Genomic DNA, 17,705 nt, shown 5'->3' on the forward strand with positions numbered 1-17,705 from the left:
GTTCTAGTTCAGTTCTAGTTCAGTTCTAGTTCAGTTCTAGTTCAGTTCTAGTTCAGTTCTAGTTCAGTTCTAGTTCAGTTCTAGTTCAGTTCTAGTCCAGTTCTACTTTTGTTTCTGCTGTCCAATTTCAAATGTTTATTATTTCAGATGTAAAGCGTTACGGACCACTTCCAATATATTAGTCTTTAACTTGTCCCTAAGTGATTTAATGATTGTAATCAAATGTCCTGTTGCAATTTATAATAATTTTATGCGTGGACCTGCACTCGGAGATTGGGGTGAGTTATTATTATACATTTTCTATAGTAATTTTGAGAAACTATCTAAAACAATACTTTAATTTTACTTTCAGGTTGCCGTTTATATGCTTTTGCCGGCGGATTTAGTGGTACAGCCTCAATTTGTCTATTGACTGTTATCTCAGTAGATCGTTATAGTGTCGTAGTAAATCCTTTAAGTCCTCTGCGTTTTAATTATCAATCAAAATATTATTATTTTCTTGTACTATTAGCCTGGTCAGAAGCATTTTTCTTCTCTGTTATACCGCTACTCGAAGTAGGTCTATCGGTTTATGTGCCCGAGGGTTATTTGACCACCTGTTCCTTTGACTATTTGGACAAAACCATGCCAGCACGGGTGTTTATGTTCTTATTCTTCTTCTTTGCCTGGTGTATACCATTAATGATTATATTCTACTGTTATTTTCATATTCTGCGAGTCGTGTTTAAGTCTAAAAAAATACAATGTAGTCACAACAAACAAAAAGTTGAGGAACGTTTAGCATTCATTGTATTGCTTATTATAGGTTTATGGTTTTTGGCTTGGACTCCTTATTCCATAGTTGCTATGGCAGGAGTTTTTGGCATGGAGGAATATTTGACACCCGATCGTTCTATGGTACCAGCCTTATTTTGTAAAACAGCCGCCTGTCTGAACCCGTTTCTCTATACAATTTCTCATAAGAGATTTCGCAATGAATTGCAACGTTTGTTCTGCAAACGTAAACCAATTTATCAATATTCTATGACACGTTCTTCTTACATTAGCCGCTCGACAAGACGTAATCGTATTGATCCAGCAGTGTTGGGTAATACTAATGCCAAAGAATTGGAAAAATATCGTAATAATTTAAAATCAAAAATATCTATAGATAATGCCACTATTAGTGGTGTAGTCAATTGCAGTCTTTATGGCGCTGGGGAGGCAGCAGCGGACATTTATCATAAACGAAAACGTCAAAAGAAATCTTTAAATTTAGGGAAAAAACAAATAAGTCCGGAAGTTTCTTCAGAAGAACCTGGTATTTTTGTTCTGGAGCTAGATGATTATAAAACTCCCAAGACACAACCCTCATTAGAGACAAATTTTTGAAGAGAAAATTGGTTTAGAAATTATTGGAAAGACTTCGAGAATTTAAAAGAAAAAAAATCATTTCGTAGTTCTGTTCTTGTTCAGTTCTAATTCAGTTCTAGTTTAGTTCTAGTTCAGTTCTAGTTCAGTTCTAGTTCAGTTCTAGTTCAGTTCTAGTTCAGTTCTAGTTCAGTTCTAGTTCAGTTCTAGTTCAGTTCTAGTTCAGTTCTAGTTCAGTTCTAGTTCAGTTCTAGTTCAGTTCTAGTTCAGTTCTAGTTCAATTCTAGTTCAGTTCTAGTTCAGTTCTAGTTCAGTTCCAGTTAAATTCTAAATGTCTTTGTTAGCGTATGAGTATTAAAAGTTTTATTAGTTTAATAGAATATTAAGTATACGCAAGATGTGATATTTTTTAAAATAAAATTTTTTATACAAACAAAAGAAACATTTTTTGCAAACAAAACTGCCTCAAACTACTTAAACCTCTAAATGCACATTAACATCTTAATTATATAAAACTACTGCTAGTGGTAGCCTAATAAAGAGAATTCTTTCAATAGGCAACTCTAACACAATTATCCAAAAATAAGTCATTTTTGAATATAAAAATTTAATAATCACACACACCTAAAAATACCTAAATGCAACACAATAATTATGCATAAATCCAAAAATACTTATTTTTTGCCAACTCAAAAAAAAAACTAAAAAAACAAAAAATAAAGGCGAAACTATTATCGAACAAACATTTTAGTAAATTTTATTTATAATTTAAATGCTTATACTTCTCATATATCAACAAGCTTTTATTGTTCTCTTAAAACAACAAACTATTTGCTCTCTTGCTCTTAATAAATGAAGCAAAGAAAATTAATTTCAAAAATGGCTGCTATAGAAACAAAATTGAAATAATTTTTTAAAATTTCCCAGCAGTATTACAACGAGTTAAATGTATCGCTTTTAGACAGACAGTTTTTCTTTGGTAATTTTTTAGAATAGAATAATAATGACTCGGGTAACAATTGTCTCTGTTAAGTGAACTACAGGGTTTATATATGTGTGTAAGCATGTGTGTGTATTTATATTGCACGTGCAATAATATTTACTTTTACGAAAATTTTTACTTTATTTATTTTTGTATAAAATCAACACTCAAACATGTCATTCTCAAATAATTTCAGACATTAAATTTGTATATAAAATTTATAAAATAAAAAATTATGATTTGTACACGATGCAATTAATAGAGTTGAGCAACGTAGTAGCAACAACAATAACATTGAATGTTATATGTAGACATAAAAACTAACACATTTTTTATATCATAGATTTCTTATTTTTGTGTTTTTGTGATAAATTAAAACTTCTTGCCCATCTCTGACTTCTAAAGACAACTCACATGTCTATCAAGCAACCAACATCCATGTGTTACTACTAGCGACCATACTTTAATAAGTTACCAAGATATTTTTAAACAAATTGTTAATTTCTAAGAACTGCTCTTATTTTGAACACAACTTTTAAGCTCATTAAAATATTTAAAATATCAAACAAACATATGTGAATAAATGTGTGTTATTTCTAGACATACATTCTAATTTCCAATAGTCGTGTTATATTTGTTTAACAATAACAACATTAGCAACACCTAAGCAACCCTTGTCAACAGTCTCTAATGCAAATCACATGTGTAAAGTTATTGTTGAGTTTTTCTATTCAAGTTTGTTTGTTACACATCACTTCAGTTAGTTAGACTTCAGTTCAGAGCTTTTGAAATATATTCAATTTATTTATACGTAGAATGGTGAGTGATATTAAATATAAAATATAAATTTCAAATTGTTTGCAATATGTAGGCGTATGAGTGTTAATTGATTTTTTACTTGAATTGCTTATTAAGTATACGCAACAGGTGATATTTAAAGAATGTGATCTTTTTACATTTATTGTATAAAATTGATATTTTTAAGCCAGTTACAAGCGTTTAAATCATTTTCTGGAGACTGCCTTATATGAGGTATAGGGTCAAATATAATTTGAATTCGTACAAATTATTTGGTCTATTTTATTGCACCGGTATTATTAAAGGACTTTTTTGGACATTAGTGATTTTCGAAAGCGATCCTCGTATGGGGTATAAGATCAATTATGGACCTATATAAAAACAAACAAAGTAAAAACAAATTTCCATCACGATTTTTGTAAAATTAACAAATAAATGACATTTTAAAAAGCTTTCCAATCTCTGACCATTGCTGTCCCGTTGCGTAATTTTCGAGATGCAAGCACATCACTTCCGTTTACAATTACGCTCATGGGATAGAAAAACCTCTGTTAATTCGGCAACAGCGCAGTCCATATACACCTGATTCAATCATTAGTTTTCTATTAAACACCAACCTTTCTATTTAACATACTTTCTACTTTAGTCCCATAGCCACTACTCTGCGGGGTAGCTGTTCTTTGAGTATGTGTTAAAATCTCAGCTACCACGCCGAAGAGAACTTTTCAATAACCGACTTAAGATAAAGTGTATGTTCTATTGGTTTCCATGGTACCAGATTGTAATAATCCCTGATTCGATCTAAGGTCAAATCATTTCAAGAAAAGACCGAGGATACCTTTGACACAACATTTTTATAGACTAGAAGCATTGGTTAAGAAACGCATGATAGAGACCTAGGTGTATTTCTTCAGATTTGATGTTTATATGTACATCCTACCTTCAAAATAAATAACTTATAGACTAATAATAGACCGGAGGTGGTTGGTTTGATTTCCACCTGAAGTGCTGGTTAAGAACCGCACGATAGAGGCCTAGATGTATTTCTTCAGATTGGATGTTTATATGTACATCCTTCCTTCAAAATAACTAATTAACCACTAAATGAGGTATAACGCAATCACACCACAAACCCACCCAAATATTGTCAACCTTGCGACATCTGTAACAAAAATAACATAACAAGTCCCTACTCAACATGAAATCGAACGAACCAGAGGAACAAATGAACGACTTTATTTAGTTTGTATTAAAATTAGATATACAGCCAATATCGAGATACTGCCAAAGAACTCAGAGCTAATGTATATAAAAACGGGAGTGAGACAAAAATGTTAATCAGTTCTAAAGATAGTAAGATTAAGTGCTTAACAATAATATAATGAGTGATGGAATGCAACACTGCAAATAATTTTCGCTTGCAAGAACGTTCAATTTTGTCGAATATATATCGATATGACATCTTGACTAGAAAACGGAGCATTTGTGAAGCACGTGTCATAGTGAGATACACAAGATAGTAAATTTCGATTCGTCTCAGAGGATGCTGATGAGAATCTTTTTGAGAGACTCACCAAGTCCATTATTATATATAACCCTAACACAGTGGACAAATTGAGAAATGCAGCATTATTTTCAATAATTCTCTGCTAACATAAAGAATGTCCTGAATACAACCCAACATCTTTTGTTTAAATATTCTTCGTCCAATTTTTAAGTAAGACAATCATAGTTTAAATGCCGATTCGATAAATCATCCTCTGTGTATGTTGTTCAAACATACACTTTATTGATTACAAGATCAAGCCATTATTAATCATATTATTAAGATGATCCTCTCCTCCTGCAAATAATACTTGCTTGGGTAAGGATTTGTTATTCCAAAATCATATTTCTAAAGAAAATATTTCTTTCCTTCAATAATTCCTCATCCGTTCGTTGATTAGGCAATAATCGTTTAAATACCGATCACCAATCCTCTCGAAACACTGTGCTATTGGCAATTATTGTTAGCCAAACATATACATAACTCACCTATTGGTTATAAGGTTAAATCACTACGAAGTTAACTTAGAAATGTTTCACTCTCCATGACAATCCTGTCTTCCTGCAAACAATCGTTGCTTGAGTAAACACACCGTATAAAGTTACTGTTGACCATCTCAAAGAAGATAGATGTCAGATCAGTCAAAACCCCATCCTGACGGATATTTCTATAGAATACCTTCAATGATTCCTCAACCGTTCGTTAATAAGGCAATAATCGTTTTAATACCGATCATCAATCCTATTGAAATTCTGTGCTATTGGCAATTATTGTTGGTCAAACATATATCTCATCTATTGGTTACAAGGTTAGACCATTATAAAACATATAACGATGTTAACTTAGAAATATTTCATTCTCCATGACGATCCTCTCTTCCTGTAAACAATCCTTCCTTAACTAAATACTCCGTATTAAGTTAATGTTGATCATTTTAAAGAAGTCGACCGCCATTTCATAAATCGGATGTCAGATTACTTTTACTCACTCATCATTCAATTAAAGTTTTTTAATTAACCAAATTGTTATAGTTAGTAAGTTTGAAATACTTCTAGGCTTGTTGTGCCCTCCATAACCAGTGCCTCAGGTAGGAACCGAATCCACCACCTTCGGTTTACCAGACTGGAATACTAACCTACCGTAGGCCAGTTTATTTTCATTTATTGTCAAGCATTCGAAATGTGAACTCTACCCAAATCTATCAGATTTATTAAAAGTTCATAATCTTTGTCAAAATTTTATAACACGTAGCCTCATGGATATTTTTGTAGAATACATTTCCAGTAAATACTCCGTATTAGTTAATGTTGATCATCTCAAAGAAGTCGACCACCAGTTCTTAGATCGGATGTCAGATTAAATTTACTCACTCATCATTCAATTAAAGTTTTTCAATTAACCAAATTGTTATAGTTAGCAAGTTTGAAATACTTCTATACCTTTATCGGTTGAGCCCCCCTTTACCAGTGCCTCAGGTAGGAATCGAACCAACCACCTTCGACCTATGGACTGGAACCCTAACCTACCGGAGGCCAGGTTATTTTCATTTATTGTCAAGCATTCGAAATGTGAACTCATCCCAAATCTATCAGATTTAACAACAGTTCATAATTTATCTTTGCCAAACTTCCAGACAACCAAACCTCAAGGATATTTCGTTTTTATCCTCAATTACTGGGAACATTTTAAATTTTCGATTTTTGTTGATCATTAAGCTTTTTGAATAACAGAGATCGCATAAAGGGAATATCAAATATTGAATATTGTTAGTGTTTTCATCATCACTGCTAATTATTTGACTTTCCATTTAAACATTTAAGTTTTAGTATTAATTTAGTTTATAGGATTGAACCATCAAATCCAGCCTCTTCATCCTAATATTTAAATTAGTGTTCTCATATTTTTGAAATTTACACTTTTTATTAACAAACATAATAGTTTATAGCTGTTAACACACGTAACTTTTAAACATTTAAATAAGTAGTATTTGTTATAATATTTATATTTCGATTGCTCACACTATACCCACGCCTTTCAATTATAATCAATCTGAAGGTTATACCAAACATTTTTTTCAACAGGAAATATTTAAATCCTTTTTTTCGTTTTATTTCATTTTACAACCCTCTTTTTTGTAAATTTTAAAGCGCATATTTCGCATTTGTAACAAGTGTAGTTGTATGGTGTACAAATACAATTTAAAACCTCTAGCAATTCAATGTTCATATTATTTGATTTTTAAATTGTAGCAAAAAATGTTTGATACCAAATGGCTGCCTGCTGCGTGCGGTAGTTTAGCACCAGCACTTATACCACCCGCTCACATAGTGATACTCTGGTATTTTTGGGAGAATTATGCGCGTTATGTTGATAAACACTTTTGTACGTGTTCATGCTGGGATACGGTCTTTAAGGGACCCTACGAATCTGGTGTGGCCTCCTACAAGCATATGTATTTCAATGCCACTCAGAATACCTTTAAAATGTGGCTGTTGACGGTATTCGCCGTGATTGCCCTGTATGAATGTATTAAACGTTTGATAGCTCTCATATTGCAGCAACGTTTACGCTACAGTATGTTGGTGTTGTTTAGTCTGTCGATATTTTCACATTATTATGCCTGGTGGGCGTATATGAACTATTACAATGATGACTACTATCAGCAATGGAATCATCAATTATTTTTTACGGTAATATTTGCAATGTTACTAAAGTGAATGTTGGTTTTAAGTGTGATTTTGTTTGTTTTTCTTTCTATTTCTTTTTACAGATAACCGAAATCATATCAACCGTTATGGTTATGCATTTAGCCGATAGCACAAACACTGTTACTACCAAAAAGATCTTTTGTATTGTGGGCATTGCCATATTGCACATTATAGCTAGCAGTTTTGATCAATTCTTTTTTAATGTCTTACGCGGTGAGGGATATGCTCATCAAATTGTACGTGATATAGGTTTTATGGTTCCAGACATAATGCAATTGGTTATACCACTTTGGCTATTGAATCGTACACGTAAAGAATCGTATATAACCAGACCTTTCTATAAGGATCGTAGTCTACATAAAGATATTGTGGCCATGATGTTTTTTGTCATCGCTCTCTTTGTAGTCTGCACAATATTGTGAGATAAACTTTTCCAATGGCTTATCGACCATATGAAAAATGTTAAAAGTGGAGAGGGAACACTACAACCTGGTGATGAGGCAGTTGATTAAAGGCGTAACTAATTGTTATGGTGTTCTACAAAACGAAAACATCAATATTTTTTTCTATATTAAAATGTATATAAAATAATTACAACAACATAATTTTTTTACAAGCATCAAAACAAAACCAAAAAACAAAACACGTGTGACAAAATTCATTGAATATGGAAAAAGGCAACTGAAACTTAAAGTTACAAAATGATAAATTGCTGAAGTAAAAAGGAAAGTAAATTACAAATTGTTCAAGTGAGTAAGTATTAAATCCGTTATAGTTATATTATTTAAATTACATAATTTTCAATTAATTATACATGTAACCACAAGAGCGAATAATGACAAAGTAGAACTTTTCATTTTTATTCACATTAAAAAAACCAAGCTATTAGTTTTAGACAAGATCAAAAATTGACAATGGAATCATATGTTTTGTTAAACAGTAAAACGAAAGCAAACATTCTATCCCATTAATCTTTAATTAAGTAAAGCAACGAAATATGTAGAACACCAAAAAAAAGTAAAGATTTCAACCAAATCAAAACTTTAAATTCAACAGAAGTATATATATCCCATAGTTAATTAAATTAACCATTTTAAACTCAAAACAACACTAAAAAGGGCGGTAAAGGCGTGGTTACAGTTAAGGGGATAAATAACCTTTCAAAACTAAAAATCTCTTTATTTAAATCATTTAAGCAAACTTATTTTCAATATTTGTATTCACTGATCATGTCAAAATCGATGACATTAGAAAGTTTCAATTTCGCAATAATCATATGATTCCATTTTATTTTAAAACGAAATAACTATATAACTTGGTAACTAACAAATAAATTAATATTTAGTATTACCGACTAGATTTTATATTTTATGTACGAATCTGTAAACCAGCATTAATGTCTTAATTTTAATCTTAGCACAAGTTTTAAAGAAACTTAATAAATTAAGTAGAATTTTACACATATAATTTATATATTTTTATTTCTTAGTGCAATTAATGCATATCAATATTAAATACATATTAATAGTAATTTTTTATTTACCTAGACTACGAAAAAGTTATTCCAAATGTTCTAGTTCAGTTCTAGTTTAGTTCTAGTTCAGTTCCAGTTCAGTTCTAGTTCAGTTCTATTTCAGTTCTAGTTCAGTTCTAGTTCAGTTCAAGTTCTAGTTCAGTTCAAGTTCAGTTCTAGTTCAGTTCTAGTTCAGTTCTAGTTCAGTTCTAGTTCAGTTCTAGTTCAGATCTAGTTCAGTTCTAGTTCAGTTCTAGTTCAGTTCTAGTTCAGTTCTAGTTCAGTTCTAGTTCAGTTCTAGTTCAGTTCTAGTTCAGTTCTAGTTCAGTTCTAGTTCAGTTCTAGTTCAGTTCTAGTTCAGTTCTAGTTCAGTTCTAGTTCAGTTCTAGTTCAGTTCTAGTTCAGTTCTAGTTCAGTTCTAGTTCAGTTCTAGTTCAGTTCTAGTTCAGTTCTAGTTCAGTTCTAGTTCAGTTCTAGTTCAGTTCTAGTTCAGTTCTAGTTCAGTTCTAGTTCAGTTCAGTTCTAGTTCTAGTTCAGTTCAGTTCTAGTTCAGTTCAGTTCTAGTTCAGTTCTAGTTCAGTTCTAGTTCAGTTCTAGTTCAGTTCTAGTTCAGTTCTAGTTCAGTTCTAGTTCAGTTCTAGTTCAGTTCTAGTTCAGTTCTAGTTCAGTTCTAGTTCAGTTCTAGTTCAGTTCTAGTTCAGTTCTAGTTCAGTTCTAGTTCAGTTCTAGTTCAGTTCTAGTTCAGTTCTAGTTCAGTTCTAGTTCAGTTCTAGTTCAGTTCTAGTTCAGTTCTAGTTCAGTTCTAGTTCAGTTCTAGTTCAGTTCTAGTTCAGTTCTAGTTCAGTTCTAGTTCAGTTCTAGTTCAGTTCTAGTTCAGTTCTAGTTCAGTTCTAGTTCAGTTCTAGTTCAGTTCTAGTTCAGTTCTAGTTCAGTTCTAGTTCAGTTCTAGTTCAGTTCTAGTTCTAGTTCTAGTTCAGTTCTAGTTCAGTTCTAGTTCTAGTTCAGTTCTAGTTCAGTTCTAGTTCAGTTCTAGTTCAGTTCTAGTTCTGTTCTAGTTCTGTTCTAGTTCTGTTCTAGTTCAGTTCTACTTCAGTTCTAGTTCAGTTCTAGTTCAGTTCTAGTTCAGTTCTAGTTCAGTTCTAGTTCAGTTCTAGTTCAGTTCTAGTTCAGTTCTAGTTCAGTTCTAGTTCAGTTCTAGTTCAGTTCTAGTTCAGTTCTAGTTCAGTTCTAGTTCAGTTCTAGTTCAGTTCTAGTTCAGTTCTAGTTCAGTTCTAGTTCAGTTCTAGTTCAGTTCTAGTTCAGTTCTAGTTCAGTTCTAGTTCAGTTCTAGTTCAGTTCTAGTTCAGTTCTAGTTCAGTTCTAGTTCAGTTCTAGTTCTAGTTCAGTTCTAGTTCAGTTCTAGTTCAGTTCTAGTTCAGTTCTTGTTCAGTTCTAGATCAGTTTTAGTTCAGTTCTAGTTCAGTTCTAGTTCAGTTCTAGTTCAGTTCTAGTTCAGTTCTAGTTCAGTTCTAGTTCAGTTCTAGTTCAGTTCTAGTTCAGTTCTAGTTCAGTTCTAGTTCAGTTCTAGTTCAGTTCTAGTTCAGTTCTAGTTCAGTTCTTGTTCAGTTCTAGTTCAGTTCTAGTTCAGTTCCAGTTCAGTTCTAGTTCAGTTCTAGTTCAGTTCTAGATCAGTTCTAGTTCAGTTCTAGTTCAGTTCTAGTTCAGTTCTAGTTCAGTTCTAGTTCAGTTCTAGTTCAGTTCTAGTTCAGTTCTAGTTCAGTTCTAGTTCAGTTCTAGTTCAGTTCTAGTTCAGTTCTAGTTAGTTCAGTTCTAGTTCAGTTCTAGTTCAGTTCTAGTTCAGTTCTAGTTCAGTTCTAGTTCAGTTCTAGTAGTTCAGTTCTAGTTCAGTTCTAGTTCAGTTCTAGTTCAGTTCTAGTTCAGTTCTAGTTCAGTAGTTCTAGTTCAGTTCTAGTTCAGTTCTAGTTCAGTTCTAGTTCAGTTCTAGTTCAGTTCTAGTTCAGTTCTAGTTCAGTTCTAGTTCAGTTCTAGTTCAGTTCTAGTTCAGTTCTAGTTCAGTTCTAGTTCAGTTCTAGTTCAGTTCTAGTTCAGTTTTAGTTCAGTTCTAGTTCTAGTTCAGTTCTAGACAGATTTTTGCTCATAAGAAACTTACTAGTGTCGAATTTCAGCGCTATACTCGTATTTGGAAGCCAGAAGAAGTTCTAGTTCATTTCTAGTTTAGTTCTAGTTCAGTTCTACTTCTAGTTCAGTTCTAGTTCAGTTCTAGTACAGTTCTAGTTCAGTTCTAGTTCAGTTCTAGTTCAGTTCTAGTTCAGTTCTAGTTCAGTTCTAGTTCAGTTCTAGTTCAGTTCTAGTTCAGTTCTAGTTCAGTTCTAGTTCAGTTCTAGTTCAGTTCTAGTTCAGTTCTAGTTCAGTTCTAGTTCAGTTCTAGTTCAGTTCTAGTTCAGTTCTAGTTCAGTTCTAGTTCAGTTCTAGTTCAGTTCTAGTTCAGTTCTAGTTCAGTTCTAGTTCAGTTCTAGTTCAGTTCTAGTTCAGTTCTAGTTCAGTTCTAGTTCAGTTCTAGTTCAGTTCTAGTTCAGTTCTAGTTCAGTTCTAGTTCAGTTCTAGTTCAGTCTAGTCAGTTCAGTTTTTCTAGTTCTAGTTTAGTTCAGTTCTAGTTTGTTCAGTTCTAGTTCAGTTCTAGTTCAGTTCTAGTTCAGTTCTAGTTCAGTTCTAGTTCAGTTCTAGTTCAGTTCTAGTTCAGTTCTAGTTCAGTTCTAGTTCAGTTCTAGTTCAGTTCTAGTTCAGTTCTAGTTCAGTTTTGTTCAGTTCTAGTTCTAGTTCTAGTTCAGTTCTAGTTCTAGTTCTAGTTCAGTTCTAGACAGATTTTTGCTCATAAGAAACTTACTAGTGTCGAATTTCAGCGCTATACTCGTATTTGGAAGCCAGAAGAAGTTCTAGTTCATTTCTAGTTTAGTTCTAGTTCAGTTCTACTTCTAGTTCAGTTCTAGTTCAGTTCTAGTACAGTTCTAGTTCAGTTCTAGTTCAGTTCTAGTTCAGTTCTAGTTCAGTTCTAGTTCAGTTCTAGTTCAGTTCTAGTTCAGTTCTAGTTCAGTTCTAGTTCAGTTCTAGTTCAGTTCTAGTTCAGTTCTAGTTCAGTTCTAGTTCAGTTCTAGTTCAGTTCTAGTTCAGTTCTAGTTCAGTTCTAGTTCAGTTCTAGTTCAGTTCTAGTTCAGTTCTAGTTCAGTTCTAGTTCAGTTCTAGTTCAGTTTTAGTTCAGTTCTAGTTCTAGTTCTAGTTCAGTTCTAGACAGATTTTTGCTCATAAGAAACTTACTAGTGTCGAATTTCAGCGCTATACTCGTATTTGGAAGCCAGAAGAAGTTCTAGTTCATTTCTAGTTTAGTTCTAGTTCAGTTCTACTTCTAGTTCAGTTCTAGTTCAGTTCTAGTACAGTTCTAGTTCAGTTCTAGTTCAGTTCTAGTTCAGTTCTAGTTCAGTTCTAGTTCAGTTCTAGTTCAGTTCTAGTTCAGTTCTAGTTCAGTTCTAGTTCAGTTCTAGTTCAGTTCTAGTTCAGTTCTAGTTCAGTTCTAGTTCAGTTCTAGTTCAGTTCTAGTTCAGTTCTAGTTCAGTTCTAGTTCAGTTCTAGTTCAGTTCTAGTTCAGTTCTAGTTCAGTTCTAGTTCAGTTCTAGTTCAGTTCTAGTTCAGTTCTAGTTCAGTTCTAGTTCAGTTCTAGTTCAGTTCTAGTTCAGTTCTAGTTCAGTTCTAGTTCAGTTCTAGTTAGTTCTAGTTTTCTAGTTCAGTTCTAGTTCAGTTCTAGTTCAGTTCTAGTTCAGTTCTAGTTCAGTTCTAGTTCAGTTCTAGTTCAGTTCTAGTTCAGTTCTAGTTCAGTTCTAGTTCAGTTCTAGTTCAGTTCTAGTTCAGTTCTAGTTCTAGTTCAGTTCTAGACAGATTTTTGCTCATAAGAAACTTACTAGTGTCGAATTTCAGCGCTATACTCGTATTTGGAAGCCAGAAGAAGTTCTAGTTCAGTTCTAGTTCATTTCTAGTTTAGTTCTAGTTCAGTTCTACTTCTAGTTCAGTTCTAGTTCAGTTCTAGTTCAGTTCTAGTTCAGTTCTAGTTCAGTTCTAGTTCAGTTCTAGTTCAGTTCTAGTTCAGTTCTAGTTCAGTTCTAGTTCAGTTCAATGAATAAATGCCAAAAAGTAATAGAAAGATCTGGAATATCATAATGTTGATTAATTAAGTAAATATTTCACTCGATTCTTTTAATTTGTAACTAATTAAGCTATGCTTAGATAGCGTAACTAAAATTTATTAAATTATGAAATCAAACCATTGCAACTGTAATTTGTTACTAGATTAACATTTTGATATAATTTTATTATAGAAACCTCTTCTAAATACCTATTTAAGTACATACAAACAAAATATTTATAAACGATGAAATTTAATATGGATCTGTGCTTTTATCCAACATTTTGTAGTGATGACAGATAACAAAATTCAAATAATAAATTTGTAGTATTTATTACATACGTAAATATTAAGAAAATGTATTATTTTTTGATTAGCAATTAATAAGTATCAATTAGTGATGTTATTTCATGAGTTTAGAATGTGGAGTATGTGAATTGTAATAGACTAGATAACAAATCGAATAAAAATCAAAAAAGTGGAATTAAGTAAAGAATGATATGAAAAAGAAATTGAAGATAAATTGTTTTATTTTTGAGAAAATTGATTAAAAGTAAAATAGAATAAAAGGTAAGTAAAAGATGAAGCAAATCATAGCTAATAGATTTTTATATCATAAAATGTTGGAGGAAAATTGCGTGACCTCTAAACGTGTTTATAATAATTTCCTTAAAAAAGTTCCCTTTTATCTTATATATATAACCACCATCAAACCGTAAGCAGAAAATGGATTGCTCTCCTATAACCAGTAGGTTAATATTAATATGAGATTTTAGATTGTTTGAAACTTACTTCTGTGTATCGAGTTTCGTACCTATACTCGCATTTTTAAGCCAGTAATGTGCTTTTAACTCAATTTCTAAAGGGGGTAGGTTCAATTATGGACCTATTCTCATAAAATTTGGTATATTTGTTCTTAATAAACATACTTGTGTCAAATTTCAGCGCTATACTCGTATTTAAAAGCCAGTAATGAGCTCTAAAGTAATTTTCTCAAGGGGGTCTTGTATTGGGAATAGAGTTAATTATAGACCGATCCTCATAAATTCGGTAGACAAGTCTTTACTCGAATTCAGCGCTAAACTCTTATTTGTATGCCAGTAATGAGTATTAAAGTATTTTTGGAGGGGATCATATGCATAAGAGGAGTGGGGTCAATTATGAACCGATCCTTATAAAATTTGCTAGAGAAAATTTGGCTCACGTAAGACTTAAAGCTGTTTTCCGGGAGCCCACTTGTATAGGGGGCCATACAAAAACGTGGCGTTACCCACGTTGGAAAAAGTTTGGTCATCATAAACTAACGATCAATATCTGTCGGTCTTAAAGGGTTTAGATTTGTTTTTTATTAGAACAACGAATTGGCTTGAGAGCATTATTAGAAATAAATTGAGACTTAATCTACCACAATAGCCTAACCTATCTGGTTTTTATCACCCATATTTTCAAATTTACCTAAATACTGTCTTAGTGGATTTATTTATTGAAAGACTAAACGATGATGCATCAGTTAGTCATTACGTTTAGAATTTTAAATAAAGAATGTGTCTTTGCTAGCTTAAAATCACGATAAAAAATGGGCAACATATATACAAAACGGCATACATATATTTTCAAAAATATCTCGAAAATCTGATAAGACTTCTACTTCTGCTCATTCGTTTAGAAAAATATCTCTTATATCTGGGTATAGAATAGTTTAATTTTGTTGTCCTGTGTAATTAAGGAATTAATAGTTTTATTCGTTTTATCTTATTTACATCCTTAATATTTAAAATTCAATTAGCATTTAATGTTTTAAATATAATTAATTAGCATTTAATATTTTAAATATAATTTACCTTATTAATCCATAGATGCGTTCAAAAATCCAGGGCAATTTTATTTATCAAATTTATTTGAAATCTAAATGCTTCAGAATATGTATATCACTTTTTTAAGATTTTATTTACTTTTATTTTCAATACAGATTTTTACTTTATTTATTTGCGTAATATATTTTTTCTTTAATTTAATTAACAAATTTTTTTATTAAATTTTATTTAAATTTATTAAAATTTTCACTTTTAACTAAAGATTTTATTAAATAAATAACTTGTATTCTCTTTTATTTTCATTTCAATGACATTTTTTACTCTTTCACACACGCACACACCTATTCTCTGTAAACAACAATAACAAAACTGCACCATGCAAAACAATAACAAAACCACAACAAAGCTGATCACATTGAAATAAAAAGAAGAAGCAAATGAAAACTGCACAAATTAATGCCAAATTCAATTTTTTCTTTAATATTATTAAATTTTCTTAAAATATCAATTTAAATTGATATTTATTTATTATTTAATGGATTTCTTTGAAATTTAACATATTTGAAGCTTTTATTTGTGGTTACAAACAAAAGCCGACTGCACGGCAGTTGGCTGCTACCGTAGCCATCACATTTCTTTCAAACACTATTTTACACTTTGTTTTTAATAAATTTCTTTAACTAACTTTTTAATTATTGTTTTAATACTATTAACTCATAATTTATCACTTTTTCTAGAAATTTAAACACTTTGTTTACTTAATATTAACAATTGTAACCGGCGTGCTTAACTTTTGCAACTTTTACTAAATGAGCGGTAATAAAAAGGAATAGATTAGTGTTGCCAATTTGACGTTAAAAGTAAAAGATAGAAGGTAGCCAGATTGTTTAGGAATGTTGAAAAAAGTTGTAACGTTTCTTTAACATTGAATTTGAAATTAAAAAAAGCTCGTTTTAATTACTTTTTTTTATTATAAAATTAAAAATTTAAATTTAAATGGCCAAATATATATTTATGTGCCTTATTAAATGAGCTGAACTACAAATTCACAGTTTTGTTGTTAACGTTTAAATTGAAATATTATTTATTACTCTCACCTTTAGATTTCTTTAAAATTTTGTAATAAATCTTAGAATTAATTTCGTATTAAAATTTATTGTTCTCTTTATTTGTTTTTTTTTTTAATTTTTTCATATATTTTTTTCATTTATTAACATTACATTTTTAAAAATACTTAAAACTATTAAATATACTGTAGTTTATTTTTAAAGAAAATTATTTTGAAAATAATACTTTCGAAAATAACGGAAGAATTTTATGTATTTTAAACTATCCTGCGGAAAAAAGGGCGCCAACTTAAGCAAACATACTAGTTCTATGAAAATGAAACACATCACTATTAATGAAAGGTTTTTTTTCTAAAAATTAAAAATCGTAAAAAAGCTTTTTTTAATTAAAAATCTTAAAAAAAAAACTTTTTTATTGAAAATCTCAAAAAAGCTTATTTTGTTAATTTCTTTGTATTAAAAAAATCATGTTAATTTTTTATGAAGTTTTTTTACTTATTTATTAAATACTTTTAAAAAATCTTAACAAAAGCTTTTTATAAAAAGTTTTTATTTATTAAAAGTTAAAAAAGCTTTTTTACAAAAAATTAAAAAAAGATTTTCTTAAAAAAAATCTTAAAAAAATCTTTTTTGTAAAAATTGAAAAATAATTTTTTAATAAATCTTTAAATAACATTTTTATTTAAAATCTTTTTTAATTAAAAATCTAAAAAAAGCTTTATTTATTGAAAATCTTAAAAAAAAATTATTAGAAATCTTCAAAAATCTTTTTTTAAAAAAATTCTTAACAAGCTTTTATTAAAAAATCTTAAAGGTTTTTTATTTAAAAACCGGAAAGCTTTTTTATTAAAAAAATCTTAAAAAATCTTTTTTATTAAAAAAATCTTTAAAAAATTTTTTATTAAAAATCTTGTTTGCTTATTTAAAAAATTTCAAGGTTTTCATAAAAGTCTTTTTTTTTAATTAAAAAATTTTTTATAAAAATTCTTAAAACCTTTTTATTAAAAATCTTAAAAAAGCTTTTTTATTAAAAATCTTAAAAAAAAAAACTTTTTTATTAAAAAGCGTTTCTTATAAATTTTTTTATTAAAAATAACTTAAGCTTTTTATTAAAAAATCTTAAAAAGTTTTTTATAAAAAAAGGGTTTTTTCTTAAAAATAAAAAAAGTTTTTTATAAAAAATTAAGAAAAAACCTTTTTTATAAAAAAATTTAAAAAAGCTTTTTTGTAAAAATTTTAAAAAAGCTTATAAATCTTTAAAAAAAATTTTCATTAAAAATCCTAAAAAAGCTTTTTTTATTGAAAATCATAAAAAAAGCTTTTTTTATTTGAAAGAATGAAAAATCTTTTTTATTTAAAAGATTAAGATAAGCTATTATCAAAAATTCTTAAAAAGGTTATCGAATTAAAAAACCAGTTTTTTTATTTAAAAAATCTTGAAAAAGATTTTTATAAAAAAGTTTTTTTTTTAAATCTTTAAAAAACTTTTTTTGTAAAATGTAAAAAAAAAATTATAAATAAATCTTTAAATAATCTTTTTATTAAAATCATAAAAAAGCTTTTCTTATTAGAAAGATTGAAAAATCTTTTTTAAATGAGGTTTTTAAAATAAAAAAACCGGAAAGCTTTTTCTATCAAAAAATCTTAGAATAGCTTTTTTATTAAAAAAAATCACGAAAAAATTTTTTATTAAAAATCTTGTAAATTTTGTTTGAAATTCAGAAGTTTTTTAGCAAAAAAACTTTATGAAAGTTTG

The 17,705-nt window shown here is 29.8% G+C and overlaps 3 protein-coding genes across 4 annotated transcripts in view; 2 read left to right on the plus strand and 1 right to left on the minus strand.

Moving 5' to 3' along the window:
• LOC111681113 (opsin, ultraviolet-sensitive) overlaps nt 1-1,402 on the plus strand; it is a 10,838-nt gene extending 9,436 nt beyond the window's left edge. The window contains exons 3-4 of the mRNA XM_046952315.1: nt 148-278; nt 353-1,402. Coding sequence (XP_046808271.1) covers nt 148-278; nt 353-1,371 — 1,150 coding nt within the window. The 3' untranslated portion in view covers nt 1,372-1,402. The remainder of the gene's footprint in view (nt 1-147; nt 279-352) is intronic.
• Nucleotides 1-16,033, minus strand: part of LOC111681101 (carbonic anhydrase 2) — a 73,253-nt gene extending 57,220 nt beyond the window's left edge. Inside the window, exons 1-2 of one of the 2 annotated variants that reach the window (XM_046952317.1) lie at nt 15,568-16,033; nt 14,910-15,230 (exon numbers count right to left, since the gene is read on the minus strand). The gene's annotated coding sequence lies outside the window, so the exon portion shown is untranslated. Of the gene's footprint in view, nt 1-14,909; nt 15,295-15,567 lie in introns of those variants that run through there. The other variant, XM_046952316.1, reaches the window with a different exon arrangement.
• On the plus strand, nt 1,698-8,989 carry LOC111681129. Its single transcript, XM_023442855.2, has 2 exons — nt 1,698-7,366; nt 7,447-8,989. The coding sequence occupies exons 1-2, from the start codon at nt 6,932-6,934 to the stop codon at nt 7,804-7,806; spliced, it is 795 nt and encodes a 264-aa protein (XP_023298623.1). The 5' UTR covers nt 1,698-6,931; the 3' UTR covers nt 7,807-8,989.
• Nucleotides 16,034-17,705: the final 1,672 nt, after the last annotated feature.

The sequence above is a fragment of the Lucilia cuprina genome, chromosome 5 (assembly GCF_022045245.1).
Source record: "Lucilia cuprina isolate Lc7/37 chromosome 5, ASM2204524v1, whole genome shotgun sequence".
Classification (NCBI taxonomy): Eukaryota; Metazoa; Arthropoda; class Insecta; order Diptera; family Calliphoridae; genus Lucilia; species Lucilia cuprina.

Bases quoted from the DNA above. Each gene is read 5' to 3' on its own strand.
- LOC111681129 (XM_023442855.2), top strand. From the start codon at position 6,932: ATGTTTGATACCAAATGGCTGCCTGCTGCGTGCGGTAGTTTAGCACCA. The intron at 7,367-7,446 runs GTAATATTTGCA...TTCTTTTTACAG, and splicing joins ATCATCAATTATTTTTTACG to ATAACCGAAATCATATCAAC.